This window comes from Ixodes scapularis, unplaced genomic scaffold (assembly GCF_016920785.2).
Source record: "Ixodes scapularis isolate PalLabHiFi unplaced genomic scaffold, ASM1692078v2 PGA_scaffold8__174_contigs__length_109621045, whole genome shotgun sequence".
Taxonomy (NCBI): domain Eukaryota; kingdom Metazoa; phylum Arthropoda; class Arachnida; order Ixodida; family Ixodidae; genus Ixodes; species Ixodes scapularis.
The window spans coordinates 93,408,416-93,434,938 of record NW_024609883.1 but is presented as its reverse complement, the minus strand read 5'-3'; the positions used below and the strand labels follow the sequence as shown (position 1 = coordinate 93,434,938).

Genomic DNA, 26,523 nt, shown 5'->3' with positions numbered 1-26,523 from the left:
GAGTTCCCGTCCTCACAGGAAGTTCCATGTTGGCACAGCTTAATAACAACACCTATAGCTAAGAAGAACTAAGCACTAAGACAACCCATACATTTTCCTAGTTTCTTAAAACCTATTTAGTATACACACTCATCTGGCCTGAAGGGATGCCTCTCTCCCAATGCACACCTGCACTGCAGGGAAGTGGCAGAACACTGCACAAAATGGCAGCAGAAACTTGAATCGGCCCTTTTTTTCTTCTACTTCACACCAAACTTAGCCCAATGAGTTTACTCCAGTGGACTTAAGCGCCATCTTTGCGAAGCTTAGGGCTGGCACAGGTATGTGAAGAGTGTGACAGGGCATACGTCATTGCTGGTTCATGTGTCTCTTGTACAGAAACGTGCAAACCTCTGGCACTTATTTAGGCGGTGGGGTTTGGTGCTTGCCACTAACCTGTACCGGTAGTGAAAAAGGCGCCTATAATTTGCATTTAAGTCCAACATCTGGTGCAGTGTAAACATAACCTCCAACACTACCTAGGTTTTGCGTGTGTCCAGTTTCGAGCGATTTAAAACATGCGCATTCATAATCGGTAGAACACACTTGTAGAAAATTCGACCAAGCCACAAAATGAATAAGGTAGTTCCATGCCAAGCCTTTTACAAACTTCGAGTGATTCTCGGTAACTACTGGTCGAAAGAGTCAAGTTAGGAGCAGTAGTAGTTTGAATGGTTGTATCGGAAAATGGCCAATTGTTGGAGGTATGGTTACCGATGCATTACAACGAATGGATGAAACTGTCATGCCACACCTTCACCATTCGAGTCAAACAGGTAAGTACCATTACACTTGATTTTCATTGCAGTATCACATTCGTATTATGGCACAGTCTGCGCCATTGCCATGACGCAAGTTACTTTGACAAACTGAGTGGTTTGGCTGCCACACTGCCCCCAGTCTTCAAGGCCTATGCAGAGAGCAAGTCGTCTGCTTCTTGCGGAAGAGCTGCGGCGCCGTCAGAACGACGCCGTGTTCCGATTGACTTTGAGTGGGTGGACCTCAATGCTAGATGCCTTAAGGTCTACCCACTATTTTGTTTTTCAATCAGCAAAAAAGAGTTTGGCATTCAGACATCATCCCAACCCTTCTACAAGAAGGAGACTAACTTGCACTCCGCATAGCTTTGAACGGTAGCAGTCTCAGCTGCCAAATAGGGTAGCGTTAAATTGATCGCCAATGCATGCATTCACTGCATACAGGGCGTTTTTGTTTGCTTTAAATCGTTTAAAAAAGAATCCACGATAGCTACACTAATGCGATCTGGGCAGGCGAGTTATACAGCTGGTGGAATATAATATAAGGGGTTAATCGTCACGAAAAGTTATATAATTTAAGTAAAAGTGGTTCATGAACTTCTTGAAAATAAACACGTTTTTAATCAAAATCTTTTTGAGCATCATCAAAAACCTCTAAATAAGTAAATTTTAGAAAGATTTGTAGGCAATAAAGAAAAAAAGAAAGATTTGTAGGGCGTGGGCACAAGTGGTAACTTTATCACACCACCACACATTTCTTGTGTCCAAAACCTTTCTAAAAGATACCAATTTAATGATTTTCGATGACACTCAGCAAGTTTCTAATTAAAACAATGTGTATTTTCCTTAATTAAAAAGCTAACCAACAAATAGGCAATTAACCTACTTATTGTGACGATTATCCTCCTATATTATGTCTCCCTGGTGGTATAACTGACCCGTGCAAACCAAATTAGTGTAGCTTTCACAAATTTTTTTACAGAAAATCAGTAACGACTAGAACAAAACACCCTGTGTATGGCATGTGCCCATTGTTGCCCATTTATCTTTGTCACCATACGTTTCAAACTCTGCCGGTAAGTCCCGAAGCCACCCAAGAAAGCTTACGTTTGCTTACGTCGACAGTCACCGGAGGTCAAGGAGTAGTAGCCTTACACGTAACATGCGAGGCACGGACGTTCCGGTGACTTGGAACGTATAACGTAAGAAAATGTAAGCAAAAGCTCCTCCGTGAATTGGCCTTTATGCTAGTGGCCATTGTACAATGTAGCAGCAAATGACTAGGCTACAGCCACACCTTGCACCAAATGCACGAATTGGCACCAATATGTATACCACGCCAACTGAAGTGGCAGAAAGGTGCCTTCGGCGGCGATTCCGCCAAACCCGTGCCAGAATATTTCGATAGGCTATTAGCTAGACGTCAGAAATCTGGACGGCGCGAGGGAGAGCGACAGGGGGAGCAAATGAACGGGATCAATGTTGCCCCGGTCCCTGCCTTTCACACCATTTGCGTTCTTGAGATCTGCAAAACCGACGGCATTTCGACGACGCCTCGGCTTCCGGGACGCGGCAGTCAAATGTCGCGGCTCTTCGTCGCGTCCCAAGATCACCGCGTTTCACAGGACGGACATGTCGACGTCTGCTTCGTTGGGTTCGGTGACCGCGCGTCCCTTCGCTGGATCGAGAGACCTTGCCGAGCGCCGCAGCAGACGGGGCGCCGACAGGGCAATGGCTGCCGCCCCAATCGGTGCCGTCACCAGGATAGAAAGCACCGCCACCGTCAACACCTAAGTTTTGGGACGGGAAAAGAAAAAAAAACAAACTGCAATTTACTGGCACCCGTATTTTACGCGGCTCGTCCGACCACACGTCCTCGTGCTACTGCTTGGTGTTCGAAACAGCAAGCTACGGTACATGTAAGGCCGTATGGAAGTCCTAATAAATAAGACGGCACAAAAAAGGACGCAGGTACAAATGCATCGACTCGCCTAACTCCACACCTTGCTACATAGGAAGGACCTCTGGCAAGTACAGCCCTTCAAATATCTGGCCAAGCCAAACATTATTTATACCTTTATCAAAACAGTTCACAGCCTCTCACAGGCTATAAATATCCGTGGTCAAACTGACATGGTGTTTTTAGACTTCGCGGAAGCGTTTCACGAAGTGGCCCAGTCAAAACCGATAATCAAAATCAACTCAATTTTGAAGAAATCCAGTCATCACGCAATGGTTTTGGTCTTACCTTTCCTCTCGCGAACAGCATCTGAAAGTTGGGTTGCGTGAATCTAGCCTTTCACAAGTGGCTTCAGGCGCACCCCAGGGAAGTGTCTGGCGCCCCCTTCTATTTCTGATTTTTATAAATGATCTGCACAACATCATTTCAGTACCAATCAAGCTATTCGCTGACAACTGTATTATTTAGAAAAAAATAGAAACACCGGACGACCAGGTCAACATAAATTGCTATCTACAATGATAATCGGTCTGTATGTCAATAACTAGAAATACAAATATTTTACGCTATGGTTATCGCATAAATGATGGCGTGCTTAACAGGGATGAGGAATATAAATCTTTAGGTTTAACATTTACTCCTGATCTACGATGGAAAACCCAGATTGATACCATTTTCAAAAAGGCTGGCAGAACATTGGGGTGCCTGATGCCTACCTTAGCTAGCTCAACACCTGAAATAAAAATACTTGCATATAAAAATTTAGTTAGACCTATTGTTTAATTTGCCAAAATCGTACGCGACACTCGTACCATAACAAACTGTTCTAAACTGGAGAAAATCCAGTGGCAAGCCCAGGGGCTCCGGAAGTCAATTCTGATCGGGGGGGGCGGGGGTCAAGGCTCACATCCTTGCAGTGCAGATCCCCCCCCCCCACCCCAACTTTGAAGATCGTACGCGCGGAAAAACCGAAATGGAGGAAGCGACCTTTGTTTAGCCGAAATCTTTTCTGAGTAACAAAAAGAGATCTTCAAAATCTCTAGCATGCAAGAGCGTTTCCGTGGCCTCTTCTGTCACACCGAACAAAAGTACGAAAATGATTGACGGATGGCAGAATTGCTTTTCGAGTCTAGGCATTGTGCAGAAACTTCAAGGGGCGCCTCCCATGCTAGGCCAGCTCTGAACCCTCTCCGGCCATTATGGTATCAGTGCGCTTAATTAGCACGGTATTGGCATGGCCGGGCTTGAAAGAGCCGATCCCAAGCAAAACTCGTCCAAGAGAGTGTGCAGTCCCTCCAAGGACATATGCTCCGAACTGCTGTTCGTCGAAGCGCTCTGCCAGAGACCAATTTCCCGCGGCAAGAGGTTTTACGTTTGGGGAGGCTTATCCAGAGCCGGAGGGAGGCCTCCTCCACGCCATCCTTTCCGATGACAAGGTATGGTAGAAAGGTGCCTTTCCTAAGCTGTGCCCGTCCTGCTGCCAGTGATTAAGATGTGACCAATACGCGCGCCTCAAGGCTGGCTCAGAAGAAACGTTTACTCCAGCACTTAATTAACAGGGGTATCAGCTTTACTCATTCTCGTCCCGACCAAACGTCGCTGTCCTTTCTTATTCTGCTTCAAGCTTGGGAGGCACTGTAGCATGTTGCTCTGACTACATTAAGGGAGGGTTGTGGGTCAGCCTTCAGCGTCGGGGGGGGCATGACTCCTACGAAAAAAACATGAGGGGGGCGAATGCCCCCCCTGCCCCCCCCCGGTTCCAGAGCCCCTGGGCAAGCCTCACACTTCATCTTTAATAAATATCACCGCATTGACTCGTTTATTGAACTATGTGAACTTGCCAACCTTCCGTCACTTGACAATAGAACCAAGCTTGATAGGTTAAAATCTATTTCCCAAATTATCCGTAATTACGTTAAAATTAATAGATCTGACTACTTTGAAATCTGCAAAAGCAAATTATCGATGCACCGCCATAGCATGTTTATTCCAAACCTGTCAGTTTGTAATGACCGTTTTAAATTCAGTTTCTTCCCTAGAGCAATCAAAGAGTTCAATGCTTTACCCTAGGGGTTCCCAGACTTTTTCGTCCCAGGAAACTGCAGCAAGCCTCAAAAAGACCCAAGGGAACCCTCCCCCTCCCTCCCTTGTTGCCAACCGATCGTGCTGGGCAATAAAGGCGTTTAGATAGTGAACAAGAGTTTATTGAACTGCTAGAATAAGACAAAATAGAGGACTACAGACCGTATAAGAAGGAAGAGGGGTTAACCTGGAGCACAATGTAAAATATATATACATATCAGTGCAAAAGGTGAGCTTGCTTTGTCCGCAACACCAACTCAATCTATGGCTCAGTCCATATATATAGAAGGTTAAACTAAGGGGGGGTGGGGGTGCACTGCAATTTGGATGCTTGCAAAACCCCCGTGTTCCCTGGAACCCAGTTCGAGAACCACTGCTTTACCCGATAAAGCTGTCTCATGTACATCTCTCGGTGAATTTTTAAAATTCATAGAAAAAATTGTTCAATGGCCACTATCATATGATTTGGCAGTGACGTTTATTTTTTCTTTGTTTATGAAAATAAATATCTGCTAATTTGCTCTTTTTTAATATTTGCTTTGCCTTCTGATGTGTGCTTCAATTATTCGTGGCATGATGTTGGCGTTTTTTATAGGGCAACTGTTCAGTTGTATATTTATTTATTTATGTTAAAGCGTATTTCTTTTTTTTCATGCCGTGATATCCATCCCTGTGATAGCTTACGGGCTGACAGTATCAATAAATGAAATGAAATGAAGGCTCGTAGAAGCCAGCCTAGCAGAAGCCCACGAGTGCTCACCTGGGTTGCGAGGGACACTGTCCTGTCGTCGGCGCCAAGGTTTCTGGCGTAGTCTAGAGCCACTGGCCCAATGGCTGCCTGCAGTTGTGAGAAGCCAGGGTGACCAATGAGCAAGGAGAAGGTTCTTCTGCTTATGAGCTAATTGTGAATAGAAAGGGCACAAGCAGGAATGGTCTATCCCAGACTGCAAAGGACAACGGTGGTAATCCCTGGCAAAAACTGACACACTGCACGTACGCCACGGAAGCTAGCACCGCAAAACGCCTCAACGTCACAATGCCCCAGTTCTACAACCAGAGTTGGGGACTGCTATGTTGCTTGTCATGCCGAAGGGACCCTCACAAAGCCAGGGTTTTAGAGAACAAAGGTATGGTTAACACAAATAACGAGACAAACTAGTATACATGTAGCTTTCCAAGATGCACTATGATTCCCACCACGCAAGTGTTTCAAAAACTGAATGTAATGAGGACTCTTGCTTTGTTTACCGTTACACAATGTACGGAAGACATGGGACAACATAATAATAAAAAAAATAGATTGCCGACCTTCCTTGGCTTTATTGATGAAAACATTACACATTAATTAACCATACACACTGAACCCTTGATAGCTGGTAACTCTGAATCAAATTATGATCATCAGATGCCCCTGTTGAGGCCCTTAAGGGCTAATAATAAAATTAATGCATTTAAACTATTCTATCAAAACTACCATATATACTATCCTTTAACCTGATCCATCGCAACCTGCCTGACAAAATGTACCTTGTTTTGATTTTCCTGTAAGAGATTATTATAATTGTATTCGAGTCTTTATTAATTATTCTCGCCTTTCTGCTAACATTGTATATAATTTCTTGCATTCAACCTGTATTCGTTGAATACTGTTATTTCAGGCACGGATGAAGGCAACTATGCATTGCCACAGTTGTTGAGACCTTTAAGGCCTGTCAACATACTTGCGTTTGCTTAAAACCGAGTTTTTGAGATCTCCTACGAGTGAAAACGCTGGAATGCTGGCGGCATTTTAGAGGTGACCCTGGAACTGCATTTCCCTGGAGAAAAGGTCTCGCGGTATTTGCAAGATTAGATGTACAGTACTATGTTTCTATACATCAGGTTGCAAAGAGCGCCATTGACTCGGCTGACATCCTCCCTAAAGTAAATCTTCGAGCCAATGCTCACTCTACCAGGCATTTAATATTTTCCGATATTTGCTCACCCTGCAACGCTTCCCCCCTATCTCGAATTCTAACGCCTTATAATGGCGTCGCCGCTCCGGATCTCGACATATGTGCGTCAGCCATTGAGTTCTGCCGCCCGTTGACAAATTCAGTCTTTACTGACTAATTTATATTTTTGTGTTTCGTACTAGTATATTTGTATTAGCGTGTCTTCAGTGTGATCCCATATATATTTGTTTCTCGCAATGTTTACATAGAAGTGCTCTAATCTACAGACCATAGTGGTTGTTTCTGGGAATTTTAAATAAAGATTACAGTCCAAGCTCATTATAACAGACCTGGTTACAACAGACAACTGGATATAACATACCGATTTGTGAAGTTTGGTTGGTTTTCCTTTATATACCATTGACTCAACTTCATATCTGCATACAACATACTCCTTTTACAACAGACCGAAATCTTCGTCAAAATCAAGGTCTGTTAGAACGAGCTTAGACTGTATTATTATAATCATTATATCAATAAGAAATAGTTGCTCTTAACATTGTTGAAATATCTTTGAGCCCATAGCAAAAAAATGACGCGCAAAAAAAGAGGAATTGTACGAAAATGCCCAGTGTCTCTCGCCGTTGTCTCTCGTCGTAAGAGATCTTGAGCGGTTTTGAGGCACACGGCCGTATGCAGCCTCAGGTGTGCGAACCGGCCTTTAAGGTACCAACAAGTTGTCGAGTTGTTCATCCAGCTTTTTTCTACACACCACCGTCGGTGAATACAACGAATGAACTATTGTAACCGACACAGGCTGCAGCGTCAGTTACACCACTGCTGACCTGCACTGTGGCCTTGGGCAACCATGCAATGGCCACGAAGAGGCGCTCCTTGAGGCTGAGGCTGGCCCCGTACACCACCAGGAAGGAGGTGGTCATCCGCAGCGTCAGCGAGATGCCAAGTACCCCCCAGCCCCAGCACTGCGCAAGGGCACGTAGTATATATCTCACCGTCTGCAACCAGACCCCAAACCGGCTACGACTACGCAGGCACACGGAACATTGGAGTATTCGGACGGCGCATTTTTTTTAGTAAAAATATTGAAGGATTCGTCTACCAAAGTAAGAAAGGACAAAGACCAAACACCTTTTCCCTATAGATTAAGCCGAGTTTGTGTAAAATCAATAAATGACACCCTGACGCTTATTTGGACAAGATAAAGGGGATCAAATGAAAGCTGATTGAATTTCTTTTTCCTCCTACCTGCTTATCTGTCATGGCAGATGCCGCAATGGCCTGCTATGTTATTTGATGATTTCATGAATATAGAAGGCTTAGCATGATGTTGGCTATTTTTATTGGGCTACTGTTTAGTTGTATATTTATTAAAGCAAAAGTCTTATATGTCTCATCCTTGTTCAGTCGACCTTCAAAGTCCTTGAGCGGGGACACAAAAGGTAACAAAACATGTGACCACTCAGTGGATGACTAAGCAAATTAGGACACTCAGTGGATGACTAAGCAAATTAAGATGATGACTCAGCACATTGAGAAGGATGACTCAGAACATTGAGAGGGATGACTCAGCACATTGAGAGGGATGACTCAGCACATTGAAAGCGATGACTCAGCACATTAAGAGGGATGACTCAGCACATTAAGACGGATGACTCAGCAAGTAAGTCTAGGCACTTGGGGGATAACATAAAATACCCTGCGAGTTCTTATTTATGAACCCAAACACAAAAATATAAATTAACCAGTCAATGTTACCAACACGCTCTTCAGAGAAACTAAAAAGATTTTTTTTTAATTTAAGTTGGTCCACATTTTGTTTATTTTAAAAAAATAAATTGACTTCTTACCGGCACCTTTGTACTAATAAACAGTAGCGTGACATGTTAAGAGGCCGATTTATGCGATCCCTTCAAAAGGCCAAAGCGCCATAGTGTCCGCACTGCACGTCAATGTTTTTTGTATGTCAGGCTTTACTACGGAGACCTTCTACCGCGTAGAGTACATGTCAACCTGCGCAAGAACACCCTCCGCGGGCCAGACTTACACGTGGAGTCCGACGCGACATCCTTGATCTGGACCTCGGAGCCAATCAGACCGAACAGGATCGGTTGGAAGACCTCCCACAGCAGGGCGCAAGTCTCGCTCGCCGAGGCCTGCGAGGTGCCGTCGCAAGGGCCGCGCTTGAAGCGAATTCCGGCCTTTCGGAGAAACCGGGAAGCCTTTTGAGTTTTGCTCACACACTTCTCGAGATCCCTTACGACCAGAGAAACATGCCGGCATCCATCAAGACTAGAGCGCGCAATATTTGTGAGATCAGACGTATGCAACCTATTTATGAAAAATAGTTTTCATAACGCAGTCGAAACTTTTTCGGGCCGATAAAAAAGAATGATGTGCGAAAAAGATAGGAAATACATGGAAATCGCGAGTGTTCCACGGATACCCGAGAGTTATCGAGGGTAAGATGATCATGCTGGAGGCGGGGCAACTGAAAAACCTCCTGGTCGTAATCGCGACGGAGACTATACCAAACGCGCTGCCCGAAACAAAGAACTCGTAGCCTAAATGCCATATTGTTACCCACCGAAGAGAAAGCCGTCTGCCGACAAAACCGAAAGAAACCGCGAAAAGCATTTGCAAAGAAATGGCGGACTGCACCCGCACACAGTATACGCGGCTCTGCCCGCACAGACGAGTCGCAAGAGCGCGTTCGTCATGTCGTTGCAGAGGCGTAGGGCAGAGACGGTTGCGGACGACCTACATGTTCGTCACCTCCTCGCTGCTTGTATGTATTGCAAACAAGGCTCATAAGCCGCGCGACGCCGACTGAGTGGTTGGAAACACCCTCAAATCTCGATGTACCACAGAGCGAGCATGGGTGATTCACCCGTCGTGACACTGGTTTGGTTTGGGCAGGGGGGGTGGAGGGGGCGGGGGTGAAGACGAGAGCGGAACAGGCTAAGTCGCAGACGCCGACATCGTTTGTCTCGAAGGAGAGAACAAGAAGGGAACGATGGAGGTAAATTTGTTTTGCTGCGATGAGTCGGAGTTGTTCGAAAGCTTGTCGACTTCATCCATTTTTATACGAAGCCTATGCGAGTGTTTTTCCTCGAAGTAAGCTGGAAATGAACTAGGCACAGACCTTGTAGGTGATGTTCCGCCGCTTCTCTGCACACACTAAGGCACCGCCCATGATGGGGGCTCATCGACATCACCCACTGGGACCACCGACGTCCATTTCTACGCCCTGCCATTCCGAAGTGATTGATATGCGTGGGCCCTTTCCCTCTAGATTATAATGCTAACTCTATCATTTTGAGCAAACGAGGGCGTGTTTATAAACATATACATCCATGCAGGGGACGTACGTCGTGGGGGGGGCACCACTCACCGCCCCGTGCTGATCCTTGTTCCACCGGAAGGCGGCCACAAACGCCACTGCGATGCACCCCAGGGGACCCGAGCCCCCAAACTCCACCCTGCGGGCCGCAAACATGACGCACAGCCCGGCCAGCAGCAGCAGCACGGGACGGAGTGTGGTCCGCTGACCCTGCGCAGAGCGTCCCTCGGTTGCCGCGTTTTGACCCTCAAAGTTGCACTGAAGTTGTTTCTGAGACGGTGCAGTTGTCACTCAATCTATTCTAAAATCCCGGGATTAGAACAATATGCGTCCAATTTACATATTAAAACAAGATCAAATATTGCGACGTACCAGTTTCTCCGAGATTCGGCACAGAAACCAAAAGGCGCCGTCGAATGTGTGACAGCCAACTGGAGCAGTCGCTTCCGTGTGGCAAGAGGACCGACCAACGGCGAACCGATTTTCAAATGTGTGCGATTCGTGCGTGGGAAGCGATCACTTGCGATTGGCTGTTGCATGTCCGATGCTGCCCTCTGGTTTCTACGCTGAATTGTAATAAAATGGGTTCGCCACAAACTTTGATTCCGTCTTAATAGAAAAGTTGGACGAGTAATAGTTTAATCTTAGGTTTCTTGGGATACTTGCCCACAGATTGAGTAACGACCATGAATAGACGATCTCGGAAACAACTTCAATGCCCCTCTGAAGTACTTATGGATCTCCAGGTACTTATAAATGCATAGATGAAAACAAAACAAAAACACACGCACACTCCGGAACAGTTGTCTAAAAAAAAGTGCGCAACTGAAAACATACTTTTTTTTTTTTTCATACAAAATCTGCAAGTTTGAAATTAGCCTCCTCAGGGTTGCCCCTCTTCCTCTCTTATCTTCGGGCACGCGCAATGGCAACACAGAACTAAGAATAGCTGAGGAGTAATTACTGGTCCGAGGGTAAATTTTGCGGTGCCAGTAACCTCTTCGACGATTAAGACGACAATCATTGGCCAGATTCAAATCCCGACAAGAGGGGGACGGGGCCAGCTCAGCACTGGCAGATTTCCGGCCGGTTTGAGCGGGGTCTCGGACGAGCAAGCTCACACTCTGTGCGCTGGGCAGGAACCAGAGGAGGCCTCCTACGACGCCTCCAAAGATGAGCCCCACAACAGCTTCCAAGGGACCCTTGGCAATGTTCCACGCAAGGTTGCCTGAAACAAAAAGAAGGGTTTCGTCCTGCTCCAAACAGCAGACTAAAGGATGGTTCACACACTTGCGTATGCTTACTATCGAGTTCTTGTTATCTCTTACAACGAGAGAACAGACTAGGATGCTCGCGCAATCCATGGAACTGGATTTGACTAGGGCGAAGGGCTGTAAGCAGTTAAGATACTGTCCAGAAGCACTGGTGAGTCCCAATGAAAACAGCGTTAGAAAAACGTTCTGTGTAATGTTACGCAAACATTGTGTGCAACATTGTATGCACAATTATGAAAACAATGCATGTATAAATATGAAATCATGGTTTACAATGTTACGAAGTGTTCATACGAAACATAGCAAAAACATTCTCCACACTGTTTATGAAAGCATTGTGCAAAGTGTTATCTTGTGGCCTGGTGTTCCCATGACAAAGACACAAAAACAGGAAACAGGGATTCCTCTGGACTAGCATTTTAGGTCATAACGATTACTTCGTTACCCTTCAGCGCTCCTTTTCATGGTGATGTTATCGAGCTCGATTGAAACCTTAAAAAAGAATGGCCACCATGTATGGCCACAAAACTTTATGCTGTGATCAGAAAATACATGTGATTTGGACGGCAATTAGGTTCTCTCGCTTGACAAACCGACTGTTGTATGGAGGTCCCAACGTGGAAATATCTTTCGCCGCTCTCTCAAAGCCGGTTTAGCAATTTGGCCGTTCACTGCATCCAATGACAATGACCTCGTTCAAAATCTTACTCGAGCAGATCCGAGCTACTCCCGCAGGTCGTGCCACACGATTACACAGGTGAAGCGACACGGGACGGCAGTGGGTTTTTAAATGCCGAGGTTCCGGTTCACCCACTCATAACTGCTCACGACCGGGCGTCCTAAAACCTCTCGGGATCTATTACGAGAGAACACACGACGCCATCTGTTGGGCAGTTGTAGAACATTTGACGGTTTGGTATATTACCCTTTCCTTTTCGCACATCATTCTTTCTTTGTTGGCTCGAAAAACGTTTTTGACAATGTCATAAACAATCATTACTCATAGGTAGTACATACATTTGATCTTGCAAACACAGCAAAAACTTTGCTCCAGCGAAATGATGTTCCAGGGCCACCTCATAGATGGCGCCAGCGTGTTTTCTCCTCGCAAGCAAACACAAGCACGTGAACGGGCTTTTAGTATGGAGTGAGGTTAAGTCAATTTTAGAGCACGTGCACGACGTCGACGCAGTATGAATGGATGTGGCAAGCCCTTCGAATCGGCCGTTGGCTCGCGCCACCCAGCCACGAAAAGGAGCGAGAGAGGGGCGCCACCTTTGGAGAAGACGATGCCGAGGACGACGCCGAAGCCCGTGATGGCGAGGACGTCGTCGAAGCTGGCCGCGGCCATGACCAGGGTCGGAATGCCCTGGTCCACCCCCAGGCCCTCGCTCTGAAGCCACAGCATGCTCGGCACCACCACGGCGGGGGACACCGCCCCCAGCACAAACCTGCGCTTCAGCCGCACGCGTGACACAAGAGACCTGTTGGACGAGTGGTTGAGTCCCTTGCGCAAACACTCACATGGTGGAAACTGCCCTTAAAGGACCACAGAAATGAAAAAAAAAAAATTTTTTTAAAGGGCCTAAATGGGACATTTTTTTTTTTTTTTGTGAATTTTTCCACAAAAATAAAGATTTGTTTTTTTAGCAATATTTACGTTGTTAGACTCAATTTAGATGGTGATTCCTCACCTCAATTTGTAAGCACCGGGTGGGATGAGGCCCCGCCTAGTGCTTACAAAACTAAGCACCTTTTCTTGGCTCTTACTGGTTGGAGAGATGATTGACACGTGAAATGTTTGTTGTAACATTGTTTCTGCGTGCCGTAATAGTGTTTATGTCAACAATATTTTTACGTTCAAGAAACGAATGATCTAGATAGTCATTATGGTTTTCAGAAATATCCCGAGATTGCATTTCCGCTTCTGCTTCAAATGATAACATACATGGCTGCCGGCGTTTGCGGCGTGCTCAACGAGCGCAGCTTGTTGAGCTCGTTTTGTTTTACGAGTGCGAGTTCACCCACTGCGGGGTGTGAGCACAAAAGCGTCTGGAACAAAATGGACATCCAACCATTTTGTTCCGAACGCTTTTGTTTTTTCTTTGTTCCGAAGCGATTAAACGCCCGTCTCCCGGCACCATCGCTCTTGGCCCTGACGGTGCTACGACGGCATTTTTGTTATTGGCTATTTTTTGTATGCGGAGAGCATGTAAAGTGAGTATCGGGTACTACAGAGACCCAAAGCGTAGAGTGGGTTATTAACGCAGGGGCGTTGCTCAGCGGTGACGTCTCCGCTTCGCACATGGCAGACCCGGGTACGGTTCCCACTGGTGTGCTGGTGAGCGTGGGTAAAGCCGGTCCGTGCGGACCGCTCGTATTTTCATCTCACTTGTACAGGTTACGGGCCTCCAGTTTGCGGCACCGGAGTTCCTGCCGGGTCATGACACCACCGTTCTGGTGAACGGTTACCGGGATCGTTCTGTCGGTGCCCCCCAATATGGACGGACTGTGACCTATCTGTGGGTTGATCTGCAACTAAACTTTCTTCATTTACTCGACTAATTGTGGATATCGCCAACAACACTGTTGTCGAGTCCAACGGCGCCATCTCCGATCAACGCCCATGTATTCGCGACTCCAACAAAATCAACGCCGCGTAGCGGCAACGTTGAGAAGCTCAGGAGAAAAGGTCGTTCCGACTCTGTCTTCTGCTATCGCTGCTAGGTTCTCGTAGGCAGCATAGAAACAAACATTGTTTCCAGTAATTATTTTCATGCCTCCACCGTGTCCTTTCTACGCACTGACTAGAAGAAGGTTTCTACCGTCGAAAAATCGCTTTGCTTTCATATGGAACACCGATTTCACGCTGCAGTACAAGAAATTTATTGGGGTCGCCCGCTGAACAACGAAAACGACGTCCTTTCGTCCGCCATTTTTCCTGACCAGCGTGCCCAGATAGTTCGCTGGAGTCGTGAATACTGCTGGAAACGCATTCAACCCTCGAGTGAGCGCGGGTGCAGCAGGACCATGTGGACCGCTCACACTTTCATCCTGCTTGTACGGGGTTGTCCTCATTCCTCACTATATGCTAAAAAAACGACTGAAAAAACGTTGCTGGTGTTCCCGTGCTTGAGAGTTTCAGAAAGCTGTTTGCGATTTTGTTGATGTAGTGTGCCAACCGATATAAACGCAAGCGGCAGTGGCCAGTTTCAATATTCTTGCCGACAAATTAAATGAGAAATATCACCCCCATGGTTTTATTGAATCACAGCTTTCTGAAAAAAAAAAGAATGCATATAAGTTTCGCCACCATACAAGACTCATCAACAGAAATGTGGGGAAAAAACTCACTTGCATGACATAAAATACGGTGCGGAACACAATGAAGTTTCCCTAAACAAAACAATTTATGGTGCAATATTTACACAGTAAGGCACTTTATGAGTTGGGACTGGGAGTAACAAAACATGCTTCAATTTTCAGCACATCGATGCAAAATGATGTTATGTTGCAAGGCTGGAAATGAGTATTGTTAGGTAAATATTGCACTAAAAGAATATTCCCGTGGGGGGTGGGGGGGAAGGTTTATTTTGTAATGTGCCACATGCTACCACTTAAAAGAATTTTGGAGGAGTAACTACTTTTTGTGTGTGATTGAGTTCAGCGCTACTGCTGGTTCGGCTCTAAGAGCCCCTGTGAGTATGAGCGAGTACTACGTAATCTGCGAGTGCAGTGCAAGTACTGGTCCCGCTGAGAGCACCTACTATTTTGAGTAAGCTCAGTGTTAGTACTGGTTCAGCTACGAGTGTGAGCGTGTTCAATGCGGGTGCTGGTTCAGCTGTGAGCACCTGTGAATATCAGTGAGTTCAGTGAATGTTGGTTCAGCTGCAAGCATGAGTGACTTCAGTGCGAGTACTAGTTCAGCTGTGAGCACCTGTGAGTGTGAGCGAGTTAGTGTGAATAATGGTTCAGCTGCAAGTATGAGTGAGCTCGGAGTGAGTATTGATACAGCTATGAGTTTGAGTGAGTTAAGTGCAAGTACTGGTTCAGCGGTGAGTACCTGTGAGTATGAGTGAGTTCAGTCTGAGTACTACTTAAGCTGTGAGTGTGAGTAGTTTAGTGAGAGTACTGGTTCAGCTGTAGGTATGAGTATGAGTTCAGAGACCTTAGTGACGATCTAGCAAACCAACCAGGAGAGTTGACTCGCAGCACTCACCCAAGAAGCGTGCCCCACAGCCAAGGGAAGCCGAGAAGGAGCCTTGCACTGACGGCGACGGCGGCACATTCCATAAGGCAAGGGCAGCACGTGAGTCGGAGGCAGGCTCCTCCCAGGTTGCGCAACACAGTCGCGTCCAACCCAAGCCCAGCCCGGATGAGGATTAGGATCAGCGCCATGCTCCTTGCAGGGGAACGAGACAGCAAACTGTTAAAGCACGCTCATACAATGGACGACTCTGCATGCACAGTGACAACCTATTGAACTATACCATATGAACTCGATGTTTAAAAACATCTGCAAGTGCACTGACCACCTATTGAGCTAATACTATACGAACAGAGTTTAAAAACATACTAAATTACAAGAAAAGAAAATGTTTAATTAACAGTCCTAATTACCTACTGCAAATGAATATAGATGTTCTAGAGACATATTTATTTGAAATTACATAATTTAGAACTAACGAACTCCAAGATATTATGTAGAGCTCCAGGACATGGAATTGCAAATAAAGTTTATATCTATCTCTCTCCCTCTCCAGAAATATAAAGCAGAATAAAGATATGGCTAGAGTAGAGTTGAAATATGATAATACTACTACAGGCATTCCAGGTACCAATATAGTAAAGATTCGGTAGAGGTCCAAGTGGCGTCGCACTACGCTCGAGGAGGAAAAAGGGAAGGAGAGGAGGATCAGAGAGAGAGAGGGTGAGGAGGAATCCCGTCCCGTGTCCCCTGCGCTCGGCGGAACGTTGCGGCGGGGGCTTACAACTTTATTTTACCCAGAATGGTTTTCGGGGATGGGGACAGGGTCCTCGCACCCTCCTCGGGCGTCTTCGGCCGTTTGGACGACTCGGATCTGGACGTCCGGTCTGGAAGGTCCCCCGGCGATTTGTTGTGGGTACTTTACAGACAGATTAACAGACGAATTCGAAAGCAATATTTTCTTTTCCCATGCTTAGGGCATTCTAGCGGATTCAGAAGCTACGTTTCTGGATTTGTCGCGAGTGGGTGCAGAATCAATTAAGAGGGTCAATATATTTAATACCTTCGACTCAGTGCACCGGTGCGATTTGTAAACGGAATAGGAACAGCCCCTTTCGAATAAGTTTGGGAAATAAATTTTTACCCAGGATTAACCCAATCCCCAAAAAACTATAATTCGCTATGAAAGTGGCTAAATGGAACAAAAACCATGCATGTAGCACCCTCTTTAAAACCTGAGAAATAGGCCCAATGTGAAGAGCGCATGCTCATTGCTCCGCCCCCCCCCCCCCCCCCCCCCTTTCATCGTTCTGCCAAGCGCAAGAACGCGGGACGGGTTTCCTCCTTTCACTCCCTAATCCTCCTCTCTCTCTCTTTCCTCCTCCTCCTCGAACGTAGTGCCACACCACTTGGACCTGTACTAAGACTCTTGCCCGAAGAAACTGACTTTACTAAAGAGATGTTCCATACTTTACAGTTTATTATGCTCAATAAATAAATTTAAAGAAGAAATATTTCAGTGCTTTTGTTAATTAAACTATTCCAGTACTGCAGGCTTTTGACATTACACTAAGAAAATGTTTATAAAATTTATCTGCAACAAGATTATGAAATAGTTTCAAAGTAGAAAATGACAGCTCTCCATTATCTATTACTCTCTTGCTTTTAGAACACATCTTAGAAGTCCGCACTCATTTACCGCTACTGAACTTCAAATCCCCCAAATGCACACTTCTCGCCAACAATCGCTTGCTCGGGAATCTGTCCCGTTGTAGGATTCAAACACCGAGCATGCATCCGTGACTGTGCGAGTACTTGGCCCCTCTAATATTTCGTAAACATCAATCTGGTTGAGCGAGGAATTGCATAAGAAGTGTCTCATAATTATCTCTAGGTCGTACGTGGTGCTGCCTCTGCGACGATTGATTCAGTCGTCACCTGAGATCAGAAGCCCAGCTGGGCTCGATGTGCCTGACGACATTGATGGCGTCCACATTCCTCAGGATAAATCCGGTGATGAGCATTCCTGCACAGGAACAGAGGTGTGAGGACACGCAAAAAAGAAGCCAGTCGGTGAATGTTTCCAACAATCAAAATATGAGACCGAGGAAAGAGAACAAACACGCACCTCCGTGTGCATTTGTCCTCTTTCCTATGCGTTCCTCGGTTTCGGTTTCTCATCGTTATGAGGGGTAGTAGTGCAATGTGCCGAGCCTAATGCTCCTGGTGTTCCTCGGTTCCAGTTTCTCGTCACTATGAGGGGTAGTAGTGGAGACTGTCAAACCCACTGCTCCTAGATGTTATGCAACGCTTTGTGGAGATTACACTTCAGGCAGAGTATGACAGTGTTGCACACCACGCGCAACATCGCACGCCATCTTCTCCAGCGCCTCTTCAACCAACCCCCAGGTCACGAAAATATGCTAGTGCCGGCTTCTGTAACGCAATTTGTCTCCACTTGGGAGCACTCTGATGCACGGGCAGAAGAGCAAACACAGAACACGCGGTTCCAGTATGACCCAACAAACGGCAAACGCTGCGGCCCCTGTCAGTGAGTTGGGCAGACGGGGCGAAGCGTGTGACATCTCTCCGCGACCGGAGTGCTCTCCGACAGTGCATTGTAATGTGCCCCGCTCCGTTGCTCTACAGTAGGAGTCTCCAAACGTTATGGCCAATGGGCCGGATTGGTGATCCGTCGCGGTCCCAAGGGCCGGAAAATAAATTTGGCAATATAAATGAGGAAATGCTAAGTACATAAATGAATAAAGCATCTATACACAAAACTAGAGTAAAAAAAAATAACATCTAGTACATATACACAAAACTAGAGTAAAATTTAAAAAAACAAATGAGGTCGATGAAAACATATATTTATTTTTAAATTGAGTGCGTCACTAATTATGACATTATAAAAAAAGGTGGGGCCCACAAAACTCACCAGGCGTAAATCAAAGTGCGTAGGAGCTTATTCACGCAGGCCAGAAGACAGGGAATGGTAGATCTGATCATCCCGATATGCAGCAGTTATGATACAGGACTCTAAGACTGATGCAAATGTAGAATGTGCAAGAATTTTAACATTAGTTACACAGACATAAAACATAGGACCATGAAATAGTAATGCCGGTGAGTTTCTTGGGGCCCAATTTTTTCGTACTGTCCTAATTAGCGACGAATATTATGACAAGAGAACTCGCATTTTGATTGAGGTTTCTCTGATTCTGTCTGGCATCTGTTTGCACTTTTGACTGTACTGTCGAGACCGGTTATAACGAAATCGGTTATAACGAACTAGCGGCTACAGCAAAGCGATCACGATTTCCCATTCCCTTTTGCACTTCGTTATACCCGAACTTGGTTATAACGAAATAGCGGATATAGCGAAGTGATCCCCGATTCCCACTGACTTCGTAATATCCGGTCTCGACAGTACACTTTTGTTGTTTGACTTCTTATGCACGCTTATTTTTGCGTTGGTGGCGGCGGGCCACGGGGCATCACTGAAAAGACCCCGGCCATCCACGGGCGAGGTTTAGAGACCCCTGCTCCCCTGCTCTACAGTGCTCAAGCTCTATTCGGGCGTAAAAAAAAATTATATCAATAAACCAATGAACAGAGTCCACTGAAACTTTTCACAAAGGTGTTTGAGGTTTTGCATTTCTTATACTCAGATTTGACGAGTGTAGGTTTCAGGAAAAAGATTGAAGCCTGAAGAAACTCGTTTTTTTGCTATGCACAGGGAAAAAGACGGCAAAAACTGTCTGGTTGATGCTGCCACTCACGGACGGTGCCATGCACACTCGGATCTGGTTTCAGGTATCCATCTCAAAGAAGATTTCACGTTTTTGCTCTATGTTGTGGCATTTGAGAGTAGCAGCATCAACCGAATGGTTTTTGCCATTTTCCTCTGTGCATGAGAAAAAAAAACAAGCTTTTTTAAGTTTACTTTTTTCTTTCTCTTCAAACTTATGCACTCATAATTTGAGTATGACAATTACAGCCCCTAAAAACACCCTTGTAAAACATTTAATGGCACTCGGTTATACAAACTTTTTTATGCCTGAATAGCTGGGGTCATAGGTTCCACCGTTTGCCAAGCTATGCCGAACTACAGCATAGCTGCAGGCGGGTTACAGGCATCACAGTGCAGCCTGGGCAGTGCAAGAGGTAACAAGCAAACAAACCAAGCGAACAGTGACCCACCTAAGAGTGGTGGCAGCCGGACAAGCTTGACCAGCTGGCCGCCCGCGTAGGCGGCGCAGACGAGGGCGAGGAGGGAGAAGAAGTGGCCGCCAGGCAGCGCCCCGTCCCCGAAGAGGCCCCAGAGGGCGCCCCAGGCCAGCGCCAGGAGGAGGAGCCAGGAGAGGCCCTGCGAGACGGGGCCCTCGGGAGGACACGACAGCCGACGCGCCCTGCCGACGAGACCTGCGTCCAAACCCCTGGAATCAGAGCTGCTTCTCCAGTTACGGCCGAGTATTGCGCCGCCTGAATTCTCAGAATAAGCACCTCACGTCAATTAAACAAAAGGAAGCGGGAATAGGTTTTTGTTTATACTCGGCATGAACATATTCGCACCACATTGTCAAGGCCGGCGTATTTTCGGTGATGCTCCAATGCCGTCAAAGCTACTCGCGAAAGCGCGTGGCTTTATTTTGTTCTCTCTTTCGACTCGAAGCACGCATAAATGAGATGGCCAAGCCGAAGACTGGTGCTTTCATGGCAGTGTGGGAATGCATCACCATGGAAACTACACTGCACTCGACAACATGGCACAAAACAGTTGATGGCACGTATAGATGTGCAAGTTTTCACAAAGAAAGTGTGTCCTGCAAAAGCTCACATCCTTTTTTCTCCTCAACCCCCCCCCCCCCCCCCCCCCCCCATTCCTACCCGACTGGACTGGATGGCCTCATCCTATCACGAGAACAAACAAACAGGATGATCTTGTGGTGAGCGATGATCCACCTAGACAATAAACACCAAGGGGGTGTAAGCCTGAGAAGTAGCAGAAAAGGAACAGAACAGAAAAAGACGTAGCAGAACAGAAGTAGCAGAACGACGACACATCAGTGATTGGATCCAGTGTTTTCCCGACGAGGCAATGGACCTGTCGGAAAACGTGCGGCACGGTCCGTGGCGCCGAAAAGAATGCTGGGAACAATAGGTACAGAATCCGATATAGCAGACGACGGAGGCAACGGAGGAAATGAAGGCGAGTGGGCGAGGGCAGTCGAGCAATTGCTTTACTCTCTCTCGGGGCTGGATCAGGGACCTGTCGTTGTCTCAAGAACCCGAAGATAACAAGACAATAAAAAGTTAGCGGAACCCATATGCTTCATTTTTAAATTTAATATTTGGTAATTATGACATTACGAAATAGTAATACCGGGAATGGCAGTGTACAATAAATAATAAGGGGAGAAAAACCGTGTTTTGATGCTAGTTGCCTCTCAATCTTATTTTTATATCTTCGTTTGTGCTTTTACACACGCTTATTTTTGCATTGGTAGCAGCGGGCGTGGAAAGACCAAGGTCATTTGCGGGCTGGCTGAAATGCCACCGTGGGCCAGGGTTTAGAGACACTTGTTCTAGACTCAAAGAACTAAATGGTCCGTCTTTTTTCTGTCCTTTTGATTTAGTTCTCTAGGTTGGGGCCCTTTATTAGCATTCCCCTTCCCCATGCCGAAAGACACACTGTTCGGATTCAGGTTCTGTAAGCAAGTGGGTTACACCGAGATCCTTCTTAAAGGCCCTTTTTCCAACTTCTTTCTTGAAAATCTACCACAAAGTTTTGGAAGATACAGCGCGATCCGCCTGATGGAGTGTGAATACAAAGTGAAACGACTTTCAACGTCTAATCCAAATCAATTAAAAATTATTTTTATTTATCTATTTAGAGACACTAAGTACTGACTTATCTTGGAATGTGTCATAGGACTGGGTTTTTGTGCAGGATAAACATACAATAAATGTTTTGTCACTGCAACGAACAAATAAACAACAATTATGGGGATCGAAACCCTCAGCCCATCATGCTTGTATTAGCCGCTCTCAACCTTAGCATGGATGTCCACCGCTTGGAAGTCAAAGAGGCAACTTTTAAAAACGAAAGGAGCGTGCTAGAGACAGAGCACCAATAAACATGAAGAAAACGTGTACAGGACTGGGCAAGACAAACATCCTCCGACTAGCTACAGTACTTATTCCCCCCAAACATGAGACTCTTTGAGGAAGAAAGGAAAAGAGGGATGGGGAAAGAAAAAGAACAGAAGGAGGCAACAAACATTTTTCAAAAGTGTGTGCCCTCCAGCACGTAACTGCTGCGTCGACTATGCCATACTTTGGGGCATGCATTGTGCAGCGTCGGCGTTTGACATGAACTCGAATTCCATCCTACGCGTTGCGTAGCAAGCGACGCCCAAAATACGGCTTCCACCAGTGCTGCTTGATAGACTTTTGAAGCGGGTCCGTTCAACCTAAAGGCTCATCCACGTGGCCGCATCGGCATTTGGGTTCTGGTGCCACCTTCTTCCCTATCCACTTCCTCAAAAGGTTTATGGGTGTTTGTGTGGTAAAGAAAACATTGTTGTTAGTTGAAAGTTAGTCCAGTCCGTTTTCTCTATGTCATTTGTGAAAGAACCTGTTTATTCACCCATCTCCTGTGATCGAAAGAATGAGCTTGAACATATACCAAAACACAGAAAAAGAAAAGGAAAAGGAAAAAAGACTGGACACGCCTGGCTCTCTGCAGCGTTTGCTATATCACTGCAAAGAACCACATCGGCAACTCCTTCAGAACCAAAATAACGCAATTTCGGGGAGCGTGTTATGTTCAAAGGTTTTTTCAACCAAAAAAAGAAAAAAAGGTTGGGCTAGCTTTTGTGACAGTGTGATATAAACAGTGCAAAGAGAGGTCCATAATCCAAGCCCTGCATTAGTAAGAAGGAAAAACAACCTACCCAGTCTTTCTTCACCGGGGAAAGTAGCATCCTGTTGTGGAGCATCTTCAATGGCGGGAATGGCGTGACTAGCAGAAGCAGCCGCTTCGACTGTCGTAATGTCCTTCATGATGCTCCGGGCAGAGTGGCTAAGGCAGCTAGTAGGTCACATGACGTCCTGGAAAGAAAACTCAGATTAGATACAATGCTTTTGAAAGCAGACAGTCGGAACTATAACAATTTGACGCAAGCTCTCAAGAGATAACCAAATTGAGAGCACTTGTCGGTGTGTGTTTGACTCCGAGGCGACCCGAGAAAACCTGGTTTATTAAACAGATAGCGCTCTCGAGTCCATGTGTGGCATGCAGCCTCAATGATGACATCATAATGTTCACACGATTTTATCACAAAACACTGCGACGTCATGCAAGAGATGAAGTCATCTAAAGTAACGACGCCTCGAGATTTTGTGGGCCTCATTCGAGACCAGGTTTTTGATGAGAACGACTTCATGGTCTCTTTCGATGTTACATTTTTGTTTACGAACGTCCCAACCACTCTCGCAATAAGTGTTGCTGAAACGTGCCTGCAAAGTGACGTCATATTTTGTCACGTGGTTCTGACAGTTCAAGACATTGTTATCCTTTTGTGGTTTTGTTTAAATCAATCCCATTTCACCTTCCGTGGGCAAATTTGTTACCAGATAAGGCTACCCAATGGGTAGTCCAGTTTCAGTGACCATGGCTAAACTTTTGATAGAACACATGGAAGAAACGGCGTTTCAAGCAAACATATGCCCAGTTAAGTTCTACCAGCGTTTCATACATTACACCTTTGTTATTTTTAACCGCGATCACGTGAATGACTTCCACCCGACTTGGAACAGCATTCAACCATCTATTCCATTCACATGGGAAGTAGAGTATAACGTGCTACCTTTCTTGGATGTAACTAATTGCCGAGGCGACAGCGGTCTTTGTAAACCCTGTGACACTGGCAATGTTTTAAGTTCTAACTCTCACTACTCTTTGGAACATACGCGGGCTGTTGTAAAGACCTTAATAAACCGATCTGAGCACATCCCTTCAAATGCGGAATTATGTGCATCTGAAAATGCAATTGTTGTTGAATTCCTCTTGAAATGTGGCTACCCGCAAAGATTTATTGAAAACACGTGGAAACAAATGCACCGAGGCAGGAGTGAAAAAGCAAGTAACTACAAAGCTGGTGTTGTGGCCATATGATACATGAAAGGTGTCTTGGAATCTACTCGCAGTGCCCTCCTCCCTCTGGGCGTACAAACAACTTTCAAGCCCCACCTCAAGCAGCGTGACCTCATTTCGAAACCAAAGAACCCAACCCCTCCAGAGTCCCAGTGTGGTGTGGTGTATAAGGTGAACTGCCAGGATTGTGAGTCATCCTACATCAGCGAGACTGGCCGGAAACCGAACACCCGCCCCAAAGAAGAGAAGAGGGACATGGAAAAGGCCACACATGCCACAATGTGAAAAACTGAGCTAGTAGTTCGGAAATTAAAAACAGCGCGGAAAGACGAGGACCAGACAAAGAAGTGACACGGACGTAGCGCTGACTTACAACTGAGTTTATTAAACGCAAACTCGCAATATATATTTGCGGTGTCACGAACAAAAGAACAGAAAAAATTCAGCCCATGTGATGTATCACCAATAAAAATAAAACAATTGGTGATACATCACATGGGCATTGTTTTATTTTTATTCGTGATACATCACATGGGCTGAATTTTTTCTGTTCTTTTTGTTCATGACACCGCAAATATATATTGCGAGTTTGCGTTCAATAAACTCAGTTGTAAGTCAGCGCTACGTCCGTGTCACTTCTTTGTCTGGTCCTCGTCTTTCCGCGCTGTTTTTAATTTCCGAAGTATGTACCGACTCGCCCAAGCCTCAACTTGAGCTAGTAGATCAGTGCTGGAAAAAGGGTCGCAGCTCTAAAGTTCAGAGCACAGTGATATAGGCGTGAGAACAAAGATGGGGTCTATGAAAGCTTTCAGAGTCGTGGTGCATTCGTAGCAACGTATCCGCCTGCAATGCAAACCGTGGCCCCCTTCCTAAAGTGTATGCGGATGTCCTTATATAGCCTTCTGGTCTCTACCCTTCTCATTCGTGTCCCTGAACACGCTTTGATGATGTCTCTTGCATGGGAAACAAAACGTCTGATTAAATTGTTAATATTGGTAAGTCAAGTCGGTATAGTTTTCTTTATTATTATGAATCCTGGCTTTTGGAACATTTTTGCGTAACATGCTTTACTGATGGTCATGCGACACCGACATTATTGTGACATGAAGTAACCCTGCACTTTCATTTCATTTGATTTATTTGGCTCGGGAGAGTTTGCAGAAAGGCCGACGGCCCGTACCGGTCGACCCGCAAACACCGTCCAGTTGATTATGGAATGATATAATATACAAGATGCCCGATAAGGACAACATGTTTTTCGGAACGTCGTGAGAACCGCCGTGAGAGTCTTGGAGGTTCGGCGGCGGTTCAGGCGAGTAGGCCAGGGAGCTAAGGTGGCCTTCGGCGGGATGTTCGATGAACGTTCTGGATAGTAGAGCCCTGGCGGTTGATGGTGCGGTCGCTCACTTCAGTGAAGGCAGCGGCTCCAGGCGGTGGCACAGTCATAGCAGACAACCACTACCGCCGACACATCGACACCCAGCCCGCGTTCCTAGCTTTGAGACGTGCATTTCTAGCGCGAGCGCTCGTTCTGCAGAAGAACACTTCAAAGCAGCGACCTCGAGCTCTTGTGCTTGTGGCATTGGTGAACACAGTATAGTCATGGGACACCATGACATCAAGTGATGTCATATCATGTGACCGGATACGACATGCTCATGTTGCAGCTTAAGCACTAGCCGAAAGGCCGGGCAGCATAAAACCGCCTCTCTCTCTTCGTGGCTCCATGCAGTACGTCGCATTTCTCACCGCTTTGACTTTTATATAACTATGTAGTTAACACAACTGCAGTGTGATGTCTCCTAGATATGATGGCCAATAATGCCCCCACAGATATGGTAACTACAGGGGTAGGTGTACGCAGCGTTCTGTGGCCATTCCACGTGCCGCCGCTTCATGACAACAAAAGTGGCGCTGTGGCCAGGGCCCCGAGCTCCAGGGCTAGGCAGGTGCCCGGTGCATTCTGCTCGAAGGGGCATGGCGTGAAGCGTCTTTTCTGTTTTTGTTGTGCACTGAAGTATTGTGCGCGAGCGCGCGGGGCACGAGATCGTGTCGTACTCCGCGTGATCATGCAGGACGCACTTTTAAGCGTGGTGCCATCGCGCGCACCACGCGCAGGGTCCCGGTGCCATCGGCATGATGAAATAGTGGCATGCATTCGATTTTCTGCTCGGTCACAGACATAAAGCCACCAGTTTGGCGCGTACTAGCAAACCCTGGGTACAGTGTTCTGTACCTTGGGTACAGATAGCTTGCAAGTGTCGCTATTACTGCGTACCGGCGGTTATATCTACTTACCGCTTCCTTCGAACTACGACTTCTGCGGTGTGAGACTAGCACCTGAACCAAACACTCGTGGCGCACAAAATACCGGCATGGCTGCGAACGACGCCGAGCAAGCTATGTATAACCGTCGGCCGAATGCTTGCCTTTTTCTTGATTCCTTACAGGTACGCGACGTCATATGGTCCGTTTTTTACCACACTGTGGTCTTCAAACGACAGAAACCAAACTATGAACTCGACAACCGTGTTGAACTCGACTTCGTCGACATGTTTGCAGACGACACAAATCGGTGCTAATGTTGTGAGCCAACGTTAGTTGTGAGCTGCTCAAGGCGCTCTCAACTTGGTGTATAAATGTCCATAACGTGAATGCATAAGTGCTCAGATAAGTTTTTTTTTTTAATTTATATGTTATACAAATTTATGCGGAGGGCAAGCTCATCTGGTTTTTGCACAGAACGC

The 26,523-nt window shown here is 46.2% G+C and overlaps 1 protein-coding gene across 1 annotated transcript; it reads right to left on the bottom strand.

Annotated features, from left to right (window-relative positions):
• Positions 1-1,844: 1,844 nt before the first annotated feature.
• On the bottom strand, positions 1,845-22,877 carry LOC8052758 (sodium/hydrogen exchanger 9B2). The gene is made up of 12 exons (XM_040215768.3): positions 22,575-22,877; positions 19,819-20,040; positions 17,554-17,641; positions 15,628-15,810; positions 12,684-12,859; positions 11,256-11,362; positions 10,186-10,344; positions 8,853-8,947; positions 8,721-8,733; positions 7,619-7,756; positions 5,600-5,677; positions 1,845-2,587 (listed from the first exon to the last, which is right to left on the bottom strand). Exons 1-12 carry the CDS (start codon positions 22,681-22,683, stop codon positions 2,417-2,419), a joined length of 1,539 nt encoding a protein of 512 aa, XP_040071702.1. The 5' UTR covers positions 22,684-22,877; the 3' UTR covers positions 1,845-2,416.
• Between the last annotated feature and the right edge of the window lie 3,646 nt (positions 22,878-26,523).